The following is a 25,090-nucleotide window of genomic DNA, read 5'->3' as shown; positions in this document are numbered from 1 at the left end:
AGAACAGGAAGTAGAAACAAACACAGCTGTTAATATGCAGAGAACAGGAAGTAGAAAAACAAACGCACAGCTGTTAATATGCAGAGAACAGGAAGTAGAAACACAAACGCACAGCTGTTCATATGCAGAGAACAGGAAGTAGAAACACAAACACACAGCTGTTCATATGCAGAGAACAGGAAGTAGAAAAACAAACACACAGCTGTTCATATGCAGAGAACAGGAAGTAGAAACAAACACAGCTGTTTATATGCAGAGAACAGGAAGTAGAAACACAAACACACAGCTGTTAATATGCAGAGAACAGGAAGTAGAAAAACAAACGCACAGCTGTTCATATGCAGAGAACGGGAAGTAGAAACACAAACACACAGCTGTTCATATGCAGAGAACAGGAAGTAGAAACAAACACAGCTGTTTATATGCAGAGAACAGGAAGTAGAAACACAAACACACAGCTGTTAATATGCAGAGAACAGGAAGTAGAAAAACAAACGCACAGCTGTTAATATGCAGAGAACAGGAAGTAGAAACAAACACAGCTGTTAATATGCAGAGAACAGGAAGTAGAAAAACAAACGCACAGCTGTTAATATGCAGAGAACAGGAAGTAGAAACAAACACAGCTGTTAATATGCAAAGAACAGGAAGTAGAAACGAACACAGCTGTTAATATGCGGAGAACAGGAAGTAGAAACACAAACGCACAGCTGTTAATATGCAGAGAACAGGAAGTAGAAACAAACACAGCTGTTCATATGCAGAGAACAGGAAGTAGAAACAAACACACAGCTGTTCATATACAGAGAACAGGAAGTAGAAAAACAAATGCACAGCTGTTAATATGCAGAGAAAAGGAAGTAGAAACAAACACAGCTGTTTATATGCAGAGAACAGGAAGTAGAAACACAAACACACAGCTGTTAATATGCAGAGAACAGGAAGTAGAAAAACAAACGCACAGCTGTTAATATGCAGAGAACAGGAAGTAGAAACAAACACAGCTGTTAATATGCAGAGAACAGGAAGTAGAAAAACAAACGCACAGCTGTTAATATGCAGAGAACAGGAAGTAGAAACACAAACGCACAGCTGTTCATATGCAGAGAACAGGAAGTAGAAACACAAACACACAGCTGTTAATATGCAGAGAACAGGAAGTAGAAAAACAAACGCACAGCTGTTCATATGCAGAGAACAGGAAGTAGAAACACAAACACACAGCTGTTCATATGCAGAGAACAGGAAGTAGAAAAACAAACACACAGATCCTCCAATCCTCTTAGGTGGAACGACATCGTGCTCTGCAGCAGAGATTGGAGCTGGAGCAGCAAGGCCTTCTGGGCGCCTCCATGGATCCTGGAGCTGGAATAGCAGCCATGCCCCCATCTGGAGCTCTATCAGGGGCTCGTGTTGGGCAAACACAAGGACCTGGAGGTCCTGCTGGGTCAGCACCTGCCCCCGGAGGGGACAGTCTCTCCCAGATGCCTTATTTCAGCTCTGAGCTGCCCCAGGACTTCCTGCAGTCCCCCCCAGCCTCCAGACCACCCTTGCAGCACCAGGGCCCGGTGGGGGCGCCTTTCCCCCAGCAGGCAGGCCTCCACCAGGGCTTCACAGGAGGACCCCTGCACACAGCTCACCCAGCTCCAGGCCTACTGCCCGGGGCTGCTGCGGGCAGGGCCCCGTCTGGGCCTCCCATGGATTTAGCTCCTTCCAACCTCCAGACCAGGCCGAGGCTCTCAGGCTCCAGTGGGCCCTCAGCCCAGGGACAAGTACGGCCAGCTGGGATAGGAGCAGCAGGAATGACCTCTTCCCATCTTGGAGTTCAGGCTCATCGATTTGGACATGACTCCTCCTCTTCCTCCCCCTCTACCCCCTTCCCCTGCTCCTCCTCTGGAGGCACCGCCTCCCTCATCCAGCTCTACTCTGACATCATCCCCGACGACAAACCAAAGAAGAAGAGGAGCAGGAAGAGGGACGGAGACGACACAGCGGGCGGAGGAGGAGCCAGGACGCCGCTGTCCGCACACTCTGATGACATAACAGCTCCGGCTACTCCAGCAGTCTCAGACACTTCCTGCTCCACGCCCACTCAGGGCGGCATGGACCAATCAGATCTGTCCCTCTCTCTAAGCTCCTCCCTCTGTAGTCTGGCGCCGTCGTCGGAGTTAGAGAGACAGCTGTCTGTCATCTCTGCAACCCAGCAGAGAGGCTGTGTCCTGGGCATGGAGTCTCTGAGAGGTCCCCTTTCTGCAGGTCGTCTGGAGGTCAAGGTCAGGACGTGAAATCTGATAATCATAACGTTTAATATTATTTTTGTAGTATTTGTTGTAGTGGTACTATAGTATATTGGCAGCTCAGGTTTTTAGTGTTTTGTGTCCTCGGCTTGCCTGCAGGAGGAGCGTGAGGAGGGAGGAGCATGCGGGGGAGGCGTCGTGAAGATGGAGGAGGGTGGGGGTGAGGGATTCTTTTCCCTCTCTCCTCTCGATGGGGGAGGTAAAGATGGAGACGGGGGAAAGGAGCTGCTCAGACACCTTTTGAAGGATAAGACATCCCCGGCCACCACGCCGTCACCCACGGGCCATGCTCCGCCTACCGCCCGCCGCCAGCTGTCCAATGAGAGCGTCCGATCCGAGGAGGAGGACAGGCCTGGTTCCCATGGCAACGTGGTGAGAAGGGGGAACTGTCGCACTTTTTAAAAAAATTTTTTTTGATTATATCCTCACTGTTCCCACAGAACGGCATGGTTCAATTACCAGACAGATAATTACAGGAAAAAGTCCAAGAAAACAAACAAAGCATTAATCGTCCTTCAGTCCAACACACCGCCGCTCTGCACTTGACTGTACATCAACATATTGATCTTATGTGTTTCAGCAGCAAGGAAGTGCTCCAACTCTTGTTTTGTCTTTTTAACTTCCTGTTTACACAGGAAGTGTGTCGCATTGTGTAGTTACACAGTTTATAATAATAATTAATAATGTTATTCCAGATTATATCACCAAAAATATATATATTTATTTACATATTTGGTTGAAAAGATTGTTTTAATTCTTCTTTATAAATCAGCTGCCACACCAACAAAGTAAAGCAGGTTTAGTGATTCCAGGCTACAATTTATTCAAGTCCAGCTTACAGTTTAGTGAAATCTGAGCAGAAATGTTACCGTGGTGACCTCTGTACTCCTCCAGGTGATGATGGACAGTCCAGGTCCAGATCTCCTGGACTCCTCTGGCAGGAAGAAGACTCAGCGCTGTAAGAGACTCACTAGGCCGGAGAAAGACAGAGCTCCTCCCAAAAACAAGAGGAGGAAGAGAGAGGAGGAGGAGAAAACGCTCCACTCCTCCACCGCCTCCTCCTCTGACGTGCTGATGACACACCTCACACAGGTGTGTGAGGGTTGTCTCCTTTGTACCGTGTTTGTCTCCTCCAGAGCTGGATCGTCTGTTTCCTCCATAAATGGACCTTTACTTCCTTCACTGTTTATATAGTGAAATATCAAATATTGTTCCTTAGTCTTCTAAATGAGTGTAATGATTTTTAGTTTGGATGGCAGGGCTGCAACTCACTCACTTCATCGGGTCGTTATTTCCTCAATTAATAGAATTTAATTTAATTTAGTTAAGAAAATGTCAAACAGTAAAAAATGTCTGTCAGTGTCCAGCGGTCCAATATGAAACAGTTCTGACACCAGAGGATGTTTAGAAGTTTAAAGGATTAATTGATGGATTCGTTTCTGTTGATCGAATTCTGATTGACTTTTTTACTGCTAGAAATTTAACTTGTAATTTAGTTCCTCCTCCTCCTCAGTGCTGTTATTGACAGCCGATTATCTGTATTCATTATTGGTTACTGCCCTCCCCCAGCTGTCGGTGCTGCCCCTCATGGAGCCGGTTCTGGGGGTGGATCTGAGTCTGTTCCCCCCCTACGGCAGCTCCTCTCTGGGCAGAGACTCCAGACTGACCGGCTCCTTCGGTAACGCCTGCCTGGACGGAGTCACAGACTACTACTCCCAGCTCATATACAAGGTACTCCTCATTTAGCAATACTACAGTACTACCACAATACTGCTGCTGTGACGCCGGCCTCTGCTACACAGATGTTTAACTGTCTGCTACACTGAATCCACTTTTCATTTCACTGCAGAATAACCTCAGTAACCCCCCCACACCTCCGGCCTCCCTGCCCCCCACACCCCCGCCTGTCGCCAGGCAGAAACTGGTGAACGGCTTTGCCACTACGGAGGAGCTGTCCAGGAAAGACATCACCGAGCAGGACGGTAAAAAAACACATACTACTATGATAATATTGATAATTTAGACCCACTGCTTTGTCTTAAAGGCATATAATTGCAGTGTGAAAGCAATAAAGGTCACTTTACTTTCAGCTCCTCTCACATTGTTTAAGTGTATAATAATAATTGTATATATAGCACAATGTTTACATGTAATGCAGTTCCCTTCACATGATACAAAGGCCAGAAGTATGTGGACAGCCCTTCGTCTGCTGCCAGTAATGTTAGCTTGTCCCAAAGTGAGCTAGCTTTAGCTTTGGCTGGCTCAGCGACAGCAGTGACCCACTGAAATCTGCGTGTAGTAAGAGATTTTAGCCGACAGTGTGTGATGGCGTCTGTTGTTTTCTGTAAAATAACGCTACGTAATCTGCTCCATGTTTTGAATGAATGGTTTAGTCAATACAACAGGAAACCAGCAGAGTGGAGGCTGTTAGAGCAGCACATTCATGAACATGGTGTCACATATGGAGGGAGCGCCCAGCTGTCCACATACTTTTGGCCATATAGTGTAACAGAAAGATGAATGAGTGCTGCAGCTGATCCTTACAAAGATGTGTTTTTGTTCTTTTAGTGAAAGGTGTGAAGCCGAAGGGGGAGGGCCTTCTGGCTCTAAACCACGCCTCTAAGACTGTAGACGTCCCTGCCTCCCTGCCAACCCCACCCCACAACAACCAGGAAGAGCTCAGGTAAGCTCCGCCCACTGAGATGTCACAGCTCCACCTGTCCTAAAAGTTTAGAGGGATGATTCTAAAAAGATGAATCTAGATGAAGCAGGAGTTCCAGTCACATCTTCTTCTTCTGTTGGACTGACGCGTCTTTTCTTCTTCGTGTGTTTTCCTCCACAGGGTCCAGGACTCGTCAGAGCGTGACAGCCCAGACGGCTTCGTCCCGTCATCGTCTCCAGAGAGCGTGGCCGACATGGAGGTCAGCAGGTACCCCAACCTCTCCTTCATCAAACTGGAGCCGCCCTCGCCCTGCCCGTCACCTACAATACCCATCATGCCCTGCTCCTGGGGAAAAGGTCAGTCATCAGCTGTGTGAAAATGCTCCAGATGTACTGGTTTTAAGAGGTTTGTGTTTGTTTCCTGCTCAGTGAGACCAGGATCACATATTAAGCTGGATGTGCAGCTCTTGATGAAGTCCTTAAAAATGTCTGCATGTCCTTGAAAGTCTTGAAAGTGTGTGTGTGTCCTATTTATCAAACTGCTAAAAGTGAAGTTTTGGATTGTATGATTATCACGTTGCTTTCTGGTGGAGGTATTCAAGATTTCACACGAAAACATGACTGAGTAAACTGTAAGGATACTATAAATCCTTGTTTCTTATTGGCTGTTCCTCTCTGAACATGCATGTGAATGATAATTACCCAAATTGCCCGCGTGTGTGTGTCAAGGCTCTGCAGTGAAACAGGAAGTGAAGTCGGAGCCTAACCATCAGAATCCTCCCTCCTGCTCTAACACAGACCTGGTTACCATAGCGATAACCCTGAACCCTGTTGCAGCTCAGGTAAACCTCTCTCTCTCTCTCTGTCTGTTGAGCCATCAGTAGCCCCTCCATCCTGATGACATCACTATGACTGTGTTTTACAGAACCTTGCAGGTGTGATGGCAGCGGTGGCGGAGCTGCTGCGGGTCCCCGTCCCCGTCAACTACCAGCTGAGCCCACCCGCGGGCCCCGAACGCAGCTCTCTGGCTCTGCTGGCCGGAGTCCGAGTGCCGCTGACGCAGGTAGGAGAGGAAATACTGCATGTTCATGTGCTGTACATGTGCATGTACAGTTGATTGTTTTTCATTATGACATGGACAGTGCGTCTCCATCGCTAAAAAGGAGAAGCTCTCCTCATGAAAACTAGTCACTGTTTGATATTCAGTATTGGCAGGTCTGTACTGCCCCCTGTTGTACACTGAACGACAATACACCTCTTGATTTGATGTTAATGGGGCAGGGAACATGTATGTCTCAATGCTAAATAAGTTTCCTGTCAACATGTGTTTTTCATTGAGTAAATGCACATGTAATAAGGAAACACATACAACAATGTGTGTTAAATCTTCCATGAGGTATTTCCTTTCTTCATAATAAAAGCTGTTGTTTAAGCTGCAGGAGCTGCTTCTGTAATAGATATTATATACTGAGTGTGTGTTGTTGGATGTGTGTGCAGGGTTCAACAGGCAGCAGACAGCAGAGACCTCCACCTGCTGCTGGAAACACTGGTCTGTGTACACACACTTTCTCTTTCTCCGTCGTGTTTTATTTCTTCTTCTGCACGTCTTTCTCTGGAGTCTACTTCCTGTAGGTCCCCCCAACTTGTGATTGACAGCTCTGTCTCTATCTCTGTGTGTGTGTGTGTGTTACCTCCAGGTGTCAGACTGGACTACATCCAACATGAAGGCTCTACTGCTGCCAGGCCTCAGTGTTGCAGCTACTGCAAGGTGCTGCTGGGAAATGGAGTCCGCATTGTCAAGGAGCTCAAACAGGTTGGACACAGTAGGATGTTTAACACAGAGTGAAACTACAAAGATGGCAGACAGGAAGTCACTGAGTGTGTATGTGTGCTACAGGAGGGCCAGTCCAGACCAGGATCCAGCCTGGTGTTCTGCAGTCCAAACTGTTCTGCACTCTACACGTCAGACCTACAGAACAAAACAGCTGGAAACAAGGTGAGAAATCAGGTCAGATTATTGGCTATTGATCGGGAACAGCAGCTGTGTGTCCATAATGGTGATCATCAAGGGGACAGTTTGAATAAGTCCTTTAGTGTGTCTCTTTTACACAGTAGTTGGACTTAGATTAAAAAAACAGAATGATCCAAGTCTGAGCAGAAGTGGTGGAGATGTCCTGACTTCTAAAAAAAACCCACTGAATCCTACATTTCCCATAATTCAACTGGATTTCTACCTGAGTATTCAATTACATAGTTAAAGGGAGTGACACACCTCACTCCTTCTGAAAACCCTTCTGTGACACACATCACTCCTTCTCAGGACCTTAAAGGGAGTGACACACCTCACTCTTAGGGACTCTGAAGGTAGAGTTGCTAGGTGATGTCTTTGCATGCAGATGATGACATCATAACATCTGTCTGTCTGTCTGTCTGTCCTCAGTCTGCAGACACCATCCTGCGGTCCGGCTCTGAGCGCCCCCCTCCCAGCAGAGTGCAGCACCAGTACACCAACAACATGTCTTCCATCACTGTCCACTCCCTCCTTCACACTCCCTCCTCACCTCCCCCCACCTCATCCTCCCCACCTCTCGCCTTTCCCCCCGCCTCCACTATCACCATGGAGACCAGGCCCCGCATGGACAGCCTCAAGGTGGGTGTGCTTACTGACTAAATAATCAAAGGTAATAGCTCATTGGCTGATTGATTAATTAGATGAATGGCTGATTGCTTTACAGGTGAAGGTGAAGTTGAAGCCCCGCCCCCGGGCGGTCCCAGGTGGAGAGGACTTGCTGTCATCTCGCCACGGGAAGAGGATGAAGAGTTCCCGCTGGAGACGCTGGAGCTTTAGCATTACACTGAGCAGGTTAGCCTGTTAGCATTACACCGAGCAGGTTGGCCTCTTAGCATCACACTGAGCATTGTTCTGTATGTCTCTCTTTTTACCCAGGGGCCCGTGCATCCCTAATGAGGCAGTTGCCATGCCAACAGAGGAGGAAGTGGATGTGCTGTTGAAGAAGTTGGGGGCGTGTCTTCGTCCTGACCCGTCACCCAAAGACCAAAGGAGGTGCTGCTTTTGTAACCAGCAGGGAGACGGACAGACAGATGGACCAGCCAGACTGCTGAACCTGGACCTGGATCTGTGGGTGAGTCTGTTGGTCTTTGCTGGGCTCTACTCAGGTCCACAGGCCTCTAGCCTGAACCAGCAGAGTCTCTGATGATACCGTACTTGAGAACCAAGTCTAACTGAACAGAATCAGCTCAGTTAACAACCTGTCTGTCTCTCTCTGTGTCTCAGGTCCACCTGAACTGCGCTCTGTGGTCCAGTGAGGTGTATGAGACCCAAGCCGGCGCTCTGATCAACGTGGAGCTGGCTCTGAGACGAGGCCTGACTCTACGCTGCGCTCATTGTCAGCAGACTGGAGCGACGAGTGGCTGCAACCGCCTCCGCTGCACAAACACCTACCACTTCACCTGCGCACTGCAGGCCCACTGCACCTTCTTCAAGGTACCACACTGTAAAACACACACATGTTAACACACGCCTTCAATGTTATATACACATATACATATGTATGTATGTGTGTGGATATATATATATATACACACACACACACACATACACACAGATTGACATGCCTCTGCTGAGGTGAACACACACACACCTCTCAGACACTCTGCTCTGTCTCCTCCAGGATAAGACGATGCTCTGTCACCTCCATAAGCCCAGGACGGTTCCTCTCAGTGGGGACAGGTCCTCCAGCTGCTCCCCCTCCTCCACTCCGGGGCCGAACCTTGACCCCGTGGCGATCTGTGACCCGTACGACACTGAGCTGCGGTGCTTTGCCGTGTTTCGGCGGGTGTTCGTGCAGCGGGACGAGGCGCGGCAGATCGCCGCGGTGGTGCAGCGCGGCGAGCGGCAGCACACCTTCCGGGTTGGCAGTCTACTGTTCCGCACCATCGGTAGGCTCCTCCCACAGCAGATGAACGCCTTCCACAATAAGACCTCCATCTTCCCCATTGGTTACCACGCCAACCGCATCTACTGGAGCATGCGCCACAGCAACAGGTAAACCTCCACTGGCTGAGAAATGATGAATTAATTCAGCTTCTGTCTGTAGATCAGAACTCCATCTCCCATGATGCTTTACTGCAGTACAGGGTTTCTCATTTTACTGAGTGAAACATCATTGTGCCTCTACAGACGCTGTAAGTACATGTGCTGCATTGAGGAGCAGGAAGGCCAGCCACTGTTTAAAGTGAAGGTGGTGGAGAAGGGATACGATGACATCATACTGACCGGACCAACACCTAAAGGTAAACATCACCTGTGTAATGCTACCTGTACAAACAGGAAGCGGAACCATCAGAGGCTCAGCAGCTGTGACCATCTGTCCTGTGGTGGAGGAAGTACTCAGATCCTTTAGAAATACCACACTGTAAAAATACCAGTACAAGTATTACTATATCAGCAAGTATGAAAAGTAAAAGTATGCTCATAAGACAAAATGGCCTCTGGGTGTTTAACTGTCATATTTTATATCATCAGATTATAGTTCATGTGTGTGCAGCATTTTACTGACGTGGCTTTTTTTGTTTTTATTAAGTACCTCCAACCTGTACTTAAGTCCAGTTCTAGACGTAAATGTCCTCCTCTGTGTCTGTCTGTCTGTCTGACTCCAGCTGTGTGGGACCAGATACTGGAACCAGTATCACAGATGAGATCCTCCAGTGGGACTCTGAAGCTCTTCCCAGTTTATCTTAAAGGAGAAGATCTGTTTGGTCTGACCACGTCTGCAGTGACCCGGATCATCGAGTCTGTATGTTACACACACACACACACACACACACACACACACACACGTTGAGACACGCAGTCCCGTCTCATACTGACCCTCTGCTGTGTGTGTGTGTGTGTGTGTGTGTGTGTAGTTGCCAGGTGTGGAGACCTGTGAGCGTTACACCTTTCGTTATGGCAGAAACCCTCTCATGGAGTGGCCTCTGGCCTTCAACCCGTCTGGCTCGGCCCGCTCTGAGCCCAAAGCCTGCCAGACCAAGAGGTAACACCACCACACTCATATACACACTTATATACTGATACACAGAACACACACACACACTTACATACTGATACACTGAACACACTTGTATCAGAGGGATGCTCCTCCAGATATGATATTCAGACACTTGAGGTGGGAACTATTGATTTAAGAAAACATCTTAAATTACAACTACCACTGAGACACTGAAGGAAACTTAAAAACAGGAGGATTGTCAGGCAGGTTCTGCAGTTAATGATATCTTCAGAAAGTCACACTGACTCTAAAAATATGTCTGTGTTCAGATCAGATTTTTTGTTATTGTCATTGTTTAATTCTGCAAATCTTTTGCCAATAAAGATTTGAAAAATAAGATGGTGGTGACTCAGAGTCTGTGTGGACTGATTTGATAAAATGGTTGAGAAGTGAGTTATCTATGTGGATTGTCCTAAACCCTGTCTCTCTCTCTGTGTCAGACCGAACCTGTTGACCAGCATCGCTCCCAGGTGTCAGGGCTCGGTGGGCTCCATCGTGGGTCTGGTGCCCGGCGTCATCTCTCTGTCTCCGGGCGAGACTGTGGCCGGAGCTCACCAGGGCCGCCATTCCAAGTCTTCCCAGTACCGACGCATGAAGGCAGACTGGAAGACCAACGTCTACCTGGCCCGCTCACGCATCCAGGTGAGACACCTGGACCACAGACTGAACACATGACTGCTGACTGAAGGACCGGTCACTGACAGTCTGTCTGTCTGTCTGTCTGTCTGTCTGTGCAGGGTCTGGGTCTATACGCTGCCAGAGACATTGAGAAGTGCACCATGGTCATAGAGTACATTGGCACCATCATCAGGAGTGAAGTAGCCAATCGCAAAGAGAGGCTGTACGAGTCGCAGGTAACGCACATCAATATATTATACAGGTGTTCAGCTGGACTCCGGTCCTTGTATCATGTTATCTCTGGCTTTTATTTATTTATTATTTATGAGATATACAAAGGACAAAATAATACAAATAATGTGTTTTTTAACAATTGCAACCGCTGGATGACGCCGTACTGGCCTGAAAATAAGACCACCCTCATAAGACTTTTCCAACAGCTGGATGAAGATGAGAAATACTTCATCATGTTGTTGGGAAGGTTTCCCAGAGAAGATGGTCCTCTTCCCTGAAGCCATTTATTTATTAGAAGTAAAACATGATACAGATGTACTCTCCTGTCAGTGGTCTGACAGGTAACATGTGTCAGACTCTTTCTGTCTGTTTGAGCTCCTCCTCCTCTTCAACCTCATCATCATCTTCATCACTGGTGATTCCCAGTAAAGACATTGAGGGCCAATGACCAGCATCTCAGTTACATCAGGATTTAGGAGCAGGAAATGCATCATCCAGTTCACAGCAGATAAACAGGCCTCTAATTTAATTGACAGGCTCAGTGTCAGCTGAGTGCCATCAGCGCAGCGGCGGGAATTAATTCCATGACTGCGAATAATTTGGTGAAATATAAAGAGAAAAGAGCAGAGGGCCAAGGCCAGAGCCCTGAAGGACTCCAGATTTCTCACCAGAAATGTTTGAAGCAGTATTATTACAGGACAGATAAAACTTCAACCACCCGAGAGCCAGGCCAGAGACCCCAAACTGGTTTTCTGGAGTATACAGTGATCTGTGGTGTCAAAAGCTGCACTGAGGTCCAGTAATAGAAGCACTGAGGTGGAATCTGAATCCATATTAAGCTGTAAGCAAAGTCCCGCCTTCAGTTCAGGTCGTAATTGTCATCTTCAGCTGTGACCTCTGACCCCAGACCTTAACCATGAACCTTCTCCAGCCTTTAGCTCTGTGGTTCAAAGACATGTTTACTTCAGCAGCACACACACATACACTGATGTTTCACTGTGTGTGTGTGTGTGTGTAGAACCGCGGTGTGTACATGTTTCGGATCGACAACGACTTTGTGATCGACGCCACCATCACTGGAGGACCGGCCAGGTGAGACCACCTCAAACTGGTGGAACTTTAAGTCACCTGATAACAGGTTTATTTATTTATTGACGTCACGTGTTATCATGTCACATACAAACACTCAGACAGATAAACACATGCAGGTAAAACACACGTATTGATCAGGCGAATAATACAATATTACATCGTTGTCATAATAAACTCTATAAACTGATGATGGCTGTTAACCATTAAAACTGTTCAAATACTGAATGTTGTCTGTGAATTAACCCGCCCTCTGACTGATTGACAGGTACATCAACCACTCGTGTTCTCCCAACTGCATCACAGAGGTGGTCAATGTGGAGAAGGAGAACAAGATCATCATCAGCTCCTGCAGACGCATCCAGAGAGGAGAAGAGGTACCACACCCACAGACAGTCAGTCAGTCAGACAGACAGACCCTTCAACATGAGGTCACATTAACAGACTGCAAATAATAATAGTTATTAGCATTTTAACGGGAAATATAATTGGTTAATAAACCAGAAGTTGTTTCTTCTTCTGATGTTGTGACGTCCTGTCTGTCTGCTCTCAGAACAACATTCATAACTAATCTCTCTCCCTGCCTCTCTCTGTCTCTCTCTCTCTCTCCCTGTCTGTCTCTCTCTCTCTCCCTGCCTGTCTCTCTCTCAGCTGTCTTATGACTACAAGTTTGACCTGGAGGACGATCAACATAAGATCCCCTGTCACTGTGGAGCCGTCAACTGCCGCAAATGGATGAACTGAGCACGCACACGCACACACACACACACACAGGCAGCTCTCTCTCTCTGTGCTGAAGCTGGATGTCGATCGCCCTTCACTCTGTGGGCAGAGCCACACTTCATATCAGAAGTCAATCTATTGATAATAAAACTGATCACAACAGATTTGATCAGAGATGATAATGATGATGAGGGGGTTTGATTGATAGATGAGGGGTGGGTTACATATAGGGGTGGGCGGGGCAAAACACGGACAGGGTGAGTGATTGACAGGTGAGGGGCGGGGCTTATGATGAGGCTGGTCCTCAGTGTATATTGTATGTAAATGTGAGTGTAAACGCCACTGAAACAACAGAATGTGTCTCCTCAGAGGGACGTCAGTAACTTGCACTAAAAAACAGAAAACAACAAAAACAGACAAACTTCGAGAAACATACTTGATTCCTCCTCCTGCTCCTCCTCCTGCTCCTCCTCCTTCCTGCGTTTTGTTAATTTCCTGTAAAATAAGAGATTTTTTTCTTTTTGTATTTATTACTGAACGAAGCTATTTTCTAAATCCATGGTGAGTTCGAGGTCCGGAGTCGCAGCGTGTAAATAATCTGTATCATAAATTAAAAAAACAAAGTTTAGAAATCACTCCACCGTGAGCTACCTTAACATCCTCATCCTCACCTTCATCACCTGCCGATCAGAGTGTTCTTCTGTTTCTGTTTCCTGTCCCGGCGCCGGAGGCGGTGCGTTCTGATTGGACAAAGACTGTGAACAGACTAAATGCGTCCTGAGTGTCGGGCAGGTTTCACTGCGGCCTTCATCTGACTTTAGTTTCTTTGTTTTTTTCACCCAGCGTTTTGGCTGCAGTCGTCTTGTGTTTTTAGGTTGTTTTTTCACTTTGTGTTGTGGAGCTCAGAGTCCTGCTGCCGTGTATATATGAGGTTTTATCAGGACTCTGCTGATGTGTACAGTTAGACGACATAAAGCCTTGTTTTTGTTTTGTTTTTTATTATTGGACATAAACAGAGTGATGATGATGATGTTTCTGGTTTTTTGTTTTTGGGAAAAATGTGGAATCTGATTTAGAATCATTTACAGAAAATAAAATATTTTACATCTTGAAGAAACAACAATGCTGCTCTTTATTGCTGTGTGTGGGCTTGTGTTGCTATCTTTGTGAGGACCCATCGTAGTGAGGACATTCCTGCATTGTGAGGACATTTTCTTGATGGACAGATGGCTTTACTTGTTGTTAAAGTAATCACTAACTACTGCTAACTGTAGCTGCTGTTAGCTAGTTAGCTCAGTTAACCTTGAAGCTAGCAGTCTTATTAGTTAGCTGACTCTCAGAGCTCGGGCCTGAAAACCTCCTACTCCCAGGGGGTCTGGGGGTCCAGAGCTCCTGTGCTGGCAGTGTAAACACCAACACTCCCCCAGAGCTCAGAGCTCCCAGTCCAGACAGAGTCAGCTATCCTAATAGAACAGCTAGCTGCACGGCTAACTAGCTAACATCAGCTACAGTTAGCAGCAGAATACAAATTAAATGAGCTGAAATGAGCATAATAGGTCCCCTTTAATAAACTATTGCTATAAAAACTTAAATTCATGAAATCGGACTCGGATTTGCCTCTCATACCCCGATGTGCTCGTCTCCTGTTACTGTGGGAAACGGCCCACAGTACTGCAGCATGAAATCAGATAGAGTTCAGTGTCTGAACGTTGGTCCTTTACTGAGATGTATGTGACTGAAGAGAAGACCTGAAGGCACTACTCAGGGCTGAAAAAGGATAACCTCGCCTCTGCATGTTTTTCTGCTTAAAAAAAAAACAAAGGTTGAATCTTTATTTTAGTTCCAGTTAATTTTCTCCTGAACTGAACTTAAAGAAAAGGCAGTAAACGTATCGTCTCTGTCAAAGAACCTGAATCTGATCTGAGGTCAGGTGAGTGCAGTAGAAGTCCAGCAGATGTGTAAACAGCATTTCTTTTCTTTTGGTACTACCATTATGTCGGTGCTTTGGATTTTAATTTGTAATCTTTATTTACATCTATACAGTATTTGATTTTTCCCCCTTAAAACATACATATATGTATTTGTGGGTGATTTATTTTCTTTATGTAATTTTGTTCGCACTGTCAGCAATAATACACACGTTTTATTTCACTGGCCAAAGGTTTATTATTTGAAAATGTACCTTTTGTGCATTAGTTTAGCCATAATTATATTACAATGTATTAAGTAAGTTGTCCTTATTGTTCCTGCTGAAAAAAATAAACCCTTTCCCAGAGAAAAAACATTTATATAATATTATTATATATTTATGTGTTATGATGTAATATTATAGATTAAGATCAAATGTCATTGATCCCCAGGGGGGGAATTCACAAGCTACTCAATAGTATCTGATATAATAATAATATAAAGTCATTAAAATGAGCTCCAGCTTCAGCAGCTGCAACATTAAAATGACGAACACACTCATGCATCAGTAATTATATTCAATAATATATATTATTCTGCATGAGGAGAACTTTTGGTACTTAAAGAACATTTTGATGCTTTTTTACTAAGTAAAAAAAGTAACATTTTCTATGCAGAACTTTTACTTCTAACAGTATTTCTACACAGTGTTATTAGTACTTGCACTGTAGTAAAGGCTCTGAATACTTCCTCCACTGCTGAAGGTGGCGTTCAGGGCGATACCATGAGCCTGCAGCCGTCTGTGTGTGTTTGTTTTCATGTGTTTTATCCCCCCCGGGATCAATAAAGTATTTCTGATTGTGATTCTGAATAAAATCAGTATGATGATCATTTGAAACTGTGACACATCTGTACTCGTTTCAGTGGGAAAAGTAAACATTCGCTGAGCTTCATTGATTAAACCTGGACTTAATCAGAATCGAACAAAGTGCGATTACTCTACACTTGAAAAAAGGCAAGTGCGTTTCATTTACAATGTCGTACTGATTCTGGAAAAACTGTCGGGCCGGTCTAGGATGGGAGCCTGGGATGTGCTCCGTGATGGGGGGGGGGGGGGGGGGGGCAGGCCCACTGAAATGCAGCGTCTGTAAATGGAGAGAGGAGGTGCAACACTGATCATGTGGTCCTGAAAGTGAAAGTGTTCTCGGAGACAGTATCTGGTGTTCAGTGAGTCCAGACTCCATTTTGAGAGGACAGAGCAGAAGGAGGGAAGCTGAAGGCTGAGGCAGGGTGAGTGTTCATCCAACACTTTATTATCTGACTGTCAAAGTCTCTGAGTCCGTCGTCTCCCTGAGGACTGGAGAGGAAAGACATGTTAGACTGAACTCGACACTTGGACTCCTCTGTGGACACAAAGAACTAAAATTTAGAACTAAAAGTATGTACAAAATATAAAAATAAGAAATAGAAAATAAAAAATATACACATTTACAGTATTTAAGTGAACAATTAACTAAAAAATATGTATATGTATGTATGTGTTGCACTGAAGTGTATGACTATATATGTATTGCACTTAAACATTTAAGAATAAATAGTGAGGTAGTGTATGAACAGGTGAAGTAGATCCAGATTTCCAGTCTCTTCCTGAGTGTCTGACACTCAGAGGGAGGAGTTGAACAGTTTGATGGCCACAGGCAGGAATGATTTCCTGTGTCGCTCTGTTGTACATTTGGGAGGAATGAGTCTCCCACTGTAAACTGACCTGATGAAGATGATGCATCGAGGATGAAGACAAAATGTTCTGCTGAAAGATTTATATTCATGATGCAGAGCTATTAGTGCAGATACTGTTTCAAACTAAGATGGATCTTAGTTTATTTCTGAGAGCCTCCATTTCAGAATTGAAAAAAATATTCAGCTGTTTTCAGTCCGGCTGAAGTCTGTAAAGATTTAGAACTATTCAAAGTCTGAAAGAATCTGCTTCAAACGTGTAATTCCTTCATGTTCTCATGTCCTCAGAACATGTTGTTGGTTTGGCTCTTCCTCAGATCAGCTGTTCTGACCCACCAGATGCATCTTGAATCAGTTCTTATCATAATTATATAGAACATGTGGTGAAAAGTCTTTGGTAGAAAAGCTTTGCTCACCTTGATTAACACTTTGCTTTGAGTCATCAGTAAGTGGACAAAGAGGAAGAAGCAGAAGTATGATGAGGGACACGAGACGAGTCCACAGGAGCTGACGGAGGCTGACGGGGAGGTTCTTCTGAAGCTGGGGAGGCTGGCGTTTGAACATCTGGAGAAAGGAAACATCATGTTCTACCAAGAAGACCTGGAGCAGTGTGGTCTTGATGTCACAGAGGCCTTGGTGTACACAGGAGTTTGTACAGAGATCTTCAAAAGAGAGTGTGTGATCTTCCAGAAAACAGTCTACTGCTTTGTTCATCTGAGCATTCAGGAGTTTCTGGCTGCCGTCTACATGTTCCACTGTTAAACCAACAGGAACACAGAGGTACTGGGGGCTTTCCTTGGGATAGACTGGAAATACAAAAACAGTGCCTCATCTCTGGATGTCTTCCTGAGGAAAGTCATGGAGAAATCCCTGAGGAGTAAAAATGGCCACCTGGACCTGTTAGTCCGCTTCCTTCATGGCCTCTCTCTGGAGTCCAACCAGAGACTCTTAGGAGGCCTGCTGGGTCAGACAGACAACAGTCCAGAAATCATCCAGAGAGCCATCAACAACCTGAAGGAGATGAACATGTTCAGCATCTCTCCTGACAGAAGCATCAACGTCTTCCACTGTCTGACGGAGATGAACGACCACTCAGTCCATCAGGAGATCCAAGAGTTCCTGAAGTCAGAGAACAGATCAGAGAAGGAACTCTCTGAGATCCACTGCTCAGCTCTGGCCTACATGCTGCAGATGTCGGAGGAGGTTCTGGATGAGTTTGACTTGAAGAAGTACAACACATCAGAGGAGGGACGACGGAGACTGATTCCAGCTGTGAGGAACTGCAGAAAGGCTCTGTAAGTCCAGATGTGATTACTAATGTATACTGATTCATAATGTTAGTTTAGTTCTTCAAATATAAACACCATAACCGTATTATTCTTAAGATAGTGTTCCTCTTGTTTATTGCAAAAACTATATGTCAGTTGTAGGGCTGCACAATTAATAGAGTATTAATCTCAATCACGATTTTGACTTGAGCACGATCGACTGCCTACCTCCACACTTCTCCGTTTCAGCATAAAGAGAGTCTCATTCTACGTCTCTACTTTTGTGGAGCTTTCATGCTGCTGTGTGTGCAGTCTGCAGCGGCAGCCTGTGCAAAAATGTCCTGGATGTTGCGTCTGCAGTCCAGAGTAGAAGAATAAAATACAACAAAGAGCAGACAGGCAAAACCAAAGTCAAATGTCTGGAGCAGAAGGCGAAGAGCTAGTCCCTCGAAACGGTTCACCATCTGTTGTTCGGAAGTATTTAAGATTTAAGGCAAGTGATGTTAAAGAGGACCTATTATGCTTTTCCTTATTTGCTGTCATATACATCGTGTTACAATGTTGGATATTCCTATTAAACGTTACCAAAGTTGCCTAATAATGAGGAAAACGTATGTAAAAGTAATCCCTGTGAGCCGAAAGCTCAGTCTGCAGACTGCTCTGAACGCTCCCTTCACTTGTCGTGTCTTACTTCCTTGAGACGTATTACATAATAAGCCTCAGGGATGGTCATCTGCTCAGGGCACAGCAGTGACAGCACGCCCACGAAGAAGAAGAAGAAGGTGTAAACAGCTACAGTTAGCAGCAGTTAGCAGTTACTTTCTAAAGCTTTCTGTCCATCAGAGAGTTGAGGCAGAGCAGCCAGAGGACATCAGAGGGAAAACCAGAAATCATTGTCTCCATAAAATGATGGAGTTTCACCAGAATCAGTGAATAAAGTTGTGTGTTTTTGTACAGTAATCAGTGAGGCCCAGTCGCCAGAAACATCTATTGTTTTTCCAACCTACTTCTTGTCTCATTTGTGGTATGATGAACAGGAAGTTCACCACATTGTGAACCCTATGTGTCTATTTTCCAAGCTAAGTTACTGTTGCTGTCATGCAGTCGACCACATCCAGTCCGACCTGATCAGTTGTATTTTGTCACAGATGTTCTTGAGCTGATTCGAATGCTGTGAGCACAGAAAATGTATATTTTTCAGCTGGTTGTTTATAAGTTAATGAACTCAGTTATTCTATTTTTTTTCTGATAATAGTTACATTTGACATTTTTTTCTTTTTTACTTCCTGTGGTAAAAGGTGACATGCAAACCTGTAAAACACATAATGATACCTGTTCATCAATATGTATTATAGATGGAGTGACAGACCATAGCGCCTTGCTGATGATTTTTATGTCTGTGTCAATAAGAGATCGGGTGGAATCTTTCATGGGTTTCTGTATTACTGTAATGTTAGCAGTATTCATTTGTGGTAGGATTTTACTGGTTTCTATCACTTCATGTGTCATTCTGAAAAACGGGAATATTTTGCCAAAAATGTCTAAAAAAACTCAGGGGAAGCCACCTGGACCTAGGATCAGTATGGAATCACATCTTTGTCTTGAATTAGGGGGCAGAGAAAACTTGACTGAAGTCTGGTGGCTTTGATTTATGGTCATTAGAGTTTGATGTGCGGGTTTCTTGAAGATATGTCTGGATTTGATTTAATTAAATGATAGAATATAATATTCCTTTTAGCTTGAGAGCCAATCACGTGTATATATAAGTGAAGCCATGATCAAGGGTTATTGATAAAATGCACCCTTGTACTGTAAGTACTTGCTTTGAGGAGTGTGTGTTTGTTGTTTTGTCTGTGTTGTTTCATGGTAGAGAACCTGTGCGTTTTTTTTGCGTGGGAATTAGTCATTGAGTCTGTACCTGACAGCAGCAGGTAGCTAGCAAAGAGACATCAACTTTCCCAACTGTAATTGTTCACTGAGCTGTAAAAATGGTTTTCCAATCAAAATGACCTCATGCCAACTTTGAGGAGACAGACTTGGGATCAGATGCCACTGACAGACTGTGGACTTTATGGAACTACATTTTCTCTCCCTTCATCTGCAAGATTAAAGCAAAACAAAGATTAAAGGTCTGCAGGTGAGAGAGAGAGAAAACAATTATTGTTTCATGACAAACACAGTGAGATAAGATTAGCTGAATCACTGATGTGAAGAGCAAATGTTCAACAAGACAGGATACGTCAAACTGTGGTCATCAAATGCATGAAGTAAATATAAAGCGTCCTCTTTCATAATAATGCACTTTGTAATATATCTGTCACGACAGACTTTCTGACTGTGGACTCTCAGAGACTGACTGTGAAGTCGTGGCCTCAGCTCTGAAGTCCAACCCCTCCCATCTGAGAAAGCTGGACCTGAGTTACAACAACAAGCTGCAGGATTCAGGAGTGAAGCTGCTGTCTGCTGGACTGGAGGGTTCAAACTGCAGACTGGAGACTCTGAGGTCAGTTCACTGACTGTAATTTATGTAGTTTCTTTGTATAAATTCAATTTTAAATCTTTGAGATTTAGAATTTTTGATCCATACATTTCTCGGATTTCCCTGAGCACAAATCTGAAGAAATTACATTTTGTTCAGAAATATGATGAAGGTAAAGTGAGGAACTGTGATGATTTTCATGATATGGCTGGTACAACCCACACAGCTGCTGTGGTGTGGTGTGCATTAAACCAGAGCTAAGAGTAATAAACAGCAGCCTAGCACAGGCCAACACGTCACAACAAAGCAGGACTCAAGGTGTGTTTGAGGATTTAGAGCAACAATAGACTGCATATAGTTTTTAAAAGGTTTCTGTTCTCATACTCTGTTTGAATCATCAAACTTTTTTGACTTTCAGAAATGAAACATGGAGTTTATGCAGAGATATTTTGATCATAAAGTTCAGCCATGTTTTAGAAACTGCATGAAGATTAAACTGCACATCAAACTGAAAATTCCTCTGGTTCTGCTGCTCATTTGAACATGTCAAAACGTGCAGAGACAAGTTTTGCACCTATTTAAAGTCACATAAGTGATGATTATGAATGACACCATCAAATTTGTGATTTCTAAGGTGAAAGGAGTACGGGCTGCTGGGTGGCTCCAGTGGTAGCCACCCCTCTGCCTAGTGTGACTATACATTGAATCACTGTGGCTAGGAACACTATGGAAGGTAATGTGAACAACATTTAAACTAAACCCAAATCCCATTGTCGCTACTCAAAGCCCTCAACTAGTTAAAAGTATTAACATTAACGCTAACCTGAAAGGCAACTATACACAAAAAGTTAACTAAGAGACAGCGAGGCGGACTGCTCAGACTAAATCACCGTTGTGCCAGGTTTTGGTTCTGGGTGACTCTTATTCACTTCCTGGCCTGGAGCTCTTCCTTTGGATTGGTGGGCGGATCGACGGGAGGAGGGGGGAAAGACCTGATTGGCGGTAAATCAGGAGAGGTGATCGGCGGAGAGGAATCCACAGGAGTGCGGTCCAATCCCTAAGCCGTGTCTCCCCTCTCTCATCATGGGCAATGTGAGGTTGCTGGCAAACAAGATGGACGAGCTAACGGTGCTGGCCAGGAGTCAGAGGGAGTACCGGGAGTGTAGTTTAATGTGCTTTACGGAGACATGGCTACACCAGGACATTCCCAACGACAACGTCTCCATCGACGGCTTTCAGACCGTCCGGGCCGACAGGGATTGCACCGGGAGCGGTAAGCGCAAAGGAGGGGGGCTTGCCGTTCTCGTTAACAACAGGTGGTGCAATCAGGAAGAGACTGGAAATCTGGACCTACTTCACCTGCCTGACTCTAATGTGATCCCCTCATTAAAAGATGGCAGGGGAGTCCAACACTTTGAAACTAAACGTATGGTTAATATTTTTAAATGTTTTTACCAAAATCTGTATTCTCCAGAATGCCCTGATAGTGCCGCTGACCGGGCCAGATTTTTAGACCGCATAAAGTTGCCGACTCTGAGAGCAGGGACATTCTGTGCCGTCCAATCACTAAAGAGGAGGTCTCTGACACAATTAAATCCCTACCAGGTGGCAAAGTACCGGGCCCAAATGGGTTTTGCCCTGAATTCTGTAAGAAAATTGCCAAATTACTGGTGGAACCTCTCACCAGAATGTACACGGAGTCATATTATAAAGAAGGAAAAGCCCTCAGACTGCTACTCATCCTATTGACCGATAAACCTCCAATCTCCTGGCGAGGAGTTTTGACTTATCTTCCTGCCCTGATTTAAACCTGATCAAACGGGATTTATCAGGAACATGTTTTCATACACTAATGTTTGGCGACTTCTTAATGTTTTACAATATGCACCCTCTAGTCAAGAGAGAATCCTATGTGTAACTCTCGATGCAGCTAACCCTTTTGACAGGGAGTTCAAATATCTCTTTGAAGTTCTTCAGAGGTTTGGACTTGGGCCTGAATTTATTAAATGGGTAAGGCTACTCTACAGTGCCCCAATGACGAGAGTGTTGGTCAACGGCTGTGCCTCAGAGGCCTTTCATTTGGGACGAGCCACGAGACAAGGTTGGCCCTTGTCTCCTCTGCTATTTTCACTGGCTATTGAGCCACTCGCAGAGGCCATAAGGTGCGCAAATAATATCTCTGGTGTGAATTTTGCCCCCATTTTATCTTTAATTAAAAGCGATCTGCTCAGGTGGTTTGACCTCCCTCTTCCCTGGTTGGGTAGAGTCAGTCTAATTAAAATGAACATCCTTCCAAGGATGCTATACCCAATGCAAATGCTCCCTCTGAGAATTAACAAGTCGGTCTTTTCTGATATCAATAAAGCTATTTCAAAATGTATCTGCCACGGGAAAAAAAAACATGTCTCACTTCCAAAACACTACAGCTACCGAAAGAGAGAGTCTTTCAATGCCTAACTTTATGTTTTATAACTGGCCATGCCGCGCGTGTATAGTGTCAGATTGACTGAGGCATTTTCTTGATTCTAGGCAGGAGATCCATATTGACGCCTGGCACTGCCCCTCCTGCCCCTTCATTAGCAATCTTAATTTTCCTGAAACCCAGCCAATAGCCTCTGCTATTGACTCATTTCTGTTACAGTTTCGTCATAGAAAAAAATGTATATCCCACTTTTATAGAAAATTACTGTCCCTCAATACATTCAACACTGACAGAATTAAAAGCGTGTGGGGACTGAGTTTGGGGAGGAGGCTTGGTCTGATGAAGTGGAGTCAGGAGGAAAAATCTTTTTGTGCAATAGAGTCAGTACAGAATCCTTCATAGATTGCAATGCACACCCCAATCCCTTAATACTTTCTGTCCTGGGATTTCTCCCCTCTGTGTTAAGTGCAAGAAAGAGGTTGGGTCTTACATACGTTGCATTTGGAACTGCCCTGTCATAGTTACATTCTGGGAAAAAGTCATTTTTGGTAAGAAAATTCAAATAAATCCTGGCTCGTTTCTGTTAAATCTTTCAAGTGAAGTGCTCTCTTTGACAAGTGTCTAGTAAAAACTATTGAATAAGCTTCTTCTATTAGCAAGGAGATGCATTTTATTTCAATGGATTAAGCCCAGACCTCCAACTGTTAACCAGTGGTATGGAGAGATCTTTAAAGTTTTGACAATGGAGCACTTAAGCTCAGTTTTGAAAGGGAATGAGATGGCTTTTGATAAATTGTGCGCGCCTTTTCTAAACTTCCTCCCAGACTGCACAGCAGACCTAGTACGCAGGGGGCGTTGTAATGTGGACTGGCGTCCCTCTTGGACCCCTGTTAATGCCTAATGCCCTCCCCTGGATTATTCTATTGCGCTGCCTTAGCCGTGTATTCCATGTCACATATCTAAGTTCTGAGATCACTATGAAATGTCCGTGTAATGCCCCATGCAGTGATGCAACATTAATATCTGTATGTTTTTTTTCATCCTATATGGTCTGTGATTTGCTCCTACCAGTCCAAGCTGTCATGTGTGTTCTGTTTTGTTCTAAAAAATGTATAGAATATTGTGGGGAAAACAAAATCAGGTTGGAACTAAACCATGCTATAAAGAATGTGCGTGAGCCGCAGTCTTTGGACGCTTTCCCTCTGCCTAAGGCTGCTATGAATGATTTTCCTGCTGTTGATAAAGAAATCCTCAGGAATGAAGTAATGCTAATTAAACCCTCCACCTGCTCACTTGACCCTATCCCCACCACCTTTTTTAAGACTGTGTTTAATTGTTTAATTGAGGATGAAGTGCTAGCGAAATTGGTATTGGTATTTCCCCCCCGGCACTGAAAACAGCTAGCTAAAGAAAAGTAACCTGGATCCTTTCGAGCTAAACAATTTCAGGCCAATTTCAAACCTTTCTTTTTTAAGTAAAATCCTTGAAAATAGTACTTAAACAGCTAAATGATTACCTCAATTTCAGCTGTATATTTGAGAAATTTCAATCTGGCTTTCGTGCTCACCACAGCACAGCGCCACTTTAAGTTGTAAATGACCTGAGAATAAACATGGATGACAAGCAACTCTCAATATTAGTACTTAAGTGCTGCCTTTGACACAGTTGCTCACGACATCCTTATTAACAGGCTGCAGACGTGTGTTGGCCTCTCTGGCTCAGTATTAGATTAGTTTAGGACCTATCTATCCAGTAGCAACTATTTTGTCTCCCTTGGTGACCACTCGTCTGTTAACACCAGCGTAACATGTGGGGTCCCTCAGGACTCCATTCTGGGACCTGTGTTGCTCAGTCTCTATATGCTGCCACTGGGAAATATCATCAGAAAACACAGGATTTATTTTCATAGCTATGCAGATGACACAACTGTATATTTCTTTATCACCTGAAGACATCAGCCCTATAGATAAACTGGTTCAACACATTGATCACATCAACTTGTGGATGTCACATATTTTTGTGCAACTGAACAAAGATGAGACAGAGATCTTAATTATTGGAGCAAAGGTCCAGAGAGAAATACTGTGCACTAACTTAAAATCCCTGGCACAAAACGCCAAGCCCCCAGCAAAGAACCTTGGTGTGCTTCTAGACCTTGATTTGAATTTTGAATCTCACATCAGTAATGTAACTAAAACAGTCTTTTATCACCTCAGAATATCAGAATCAGAATCAGAAATACTTTATTGATCCCCGGGGGGAAATTATACAAATATTGCAAAAGTTCAACCGTTTCTCTCCCAGTCAGAAACCGAGAGACTTATGCATGCTTTCATCGCTACCAGGTTTGATTATGTCAACACTCTCCTCTCTGGTCGACCTCAGGAGAAAGTTATAAACAAGCTACAGATCATTCAAAAAGCATCAGCACGAGTACTGACCAAGACCAGAAGGACAGCACATGTCTCACCTGTCCTAAAGTCTTGTCATTGGTTGCCTGTCAGTTGTAGAATTGATTTTAAGATCCTGTTATTGGTATTCAAATCTCTCAATGGACTAGCGACTGAATATTTGTCAGATATGCT

The 25,090-nt window shown here is 44.6% G+C and overlaps 1 protein-coding gene and 1 pseudogene across 1 annotated transcript in view; both read left to right on the top strand.

Moving 5' to 3' along the window:
- LOC139304215 (histone-lysine N-methyltransferase 2C-like) overlaps nt 1-12,883 on the top strand; it is a 66,209-nt gene extending 53,326 nt beyond the window's left edge. The window contains 25 exon segments of the mRNA XM_070928101.1: nt 1,287-2,273; nt 2,397-2,669; nt 3,192-3,389; nt 3,867-4,028; nt 4,147-4,279; nt 4,866-4,980; nt 5,140-5,315; nt 5,688-5,800; nt 5,884-6,021; nt 6,456-6,507; nt 6,656-6,771; nt 6,856-6,954; nt 7,399-7,608; nt 7,694-7,821; nt 7,906-8,101; nt 8,254-8,463; nt 8,651-9,024; nt 9,160-9,272; nt 9,639-9,775; nt 9,888-10,015; nt 10,471-10,672; nt 10,768-10,884; nt 11,901-11,974; nt 12,240-12,348; nt 12,623-12,883. Of these exon segments, the coding sequence (XP_070784202.1) occupies nt 1,287-2,273; nt 2,397-2,669; nt 3,192-3,389; nt 3,867-4,028; nt 4,147-4,279; nt 4,866-4,980; nt 5,140-5,315; nt 5,688-5,800; nt 5,884-6,021; nt 6,456-6,507; nt 6,656-6,771; nt 6,856-6,954; nt 7,399-7,608; nt 7,694-7,821; nt 7,906-8,101; nt 8,254-8,463; nt 8,651-9,024; nt 9,160-9,272; nt 9,639-9,775; nt 9,888-10,015; nt 10,471-10,672; nt 10,768-10,884; nt 11,901-11,974; nt 12,240-12,348; nt 12,623-12,715 (4,653 nt within the window). The 3' untranslated portion in view covers nt 12,716-12,883.
- Nucleotides 1-25,090, top strand: part of LOC139304591 (NLR family CARD domain-containing protein 3-like) — a 136,978-nt pseudogene that overhangs the window by 106,784 nt on the left and 5,104 nt on the right.

This window comes from Enoplosus armatus, chromosome 21 (assembly GCF_043641665.1).
Source record: "Enoplosus armatus isolate fEnoArm2 chromosome 21, fEnoArm2.hap1, whole genome shotgun sequence".
NCBI lineage: Eukaryota > Metazoa > Chordata > Actinopteri > Centrarchiformes > Enoplosidae > Enoplosus > Enoplosus armatus.
This window is presented reverse-complemented; position numbering and strand designations above follow the sequence as displayed.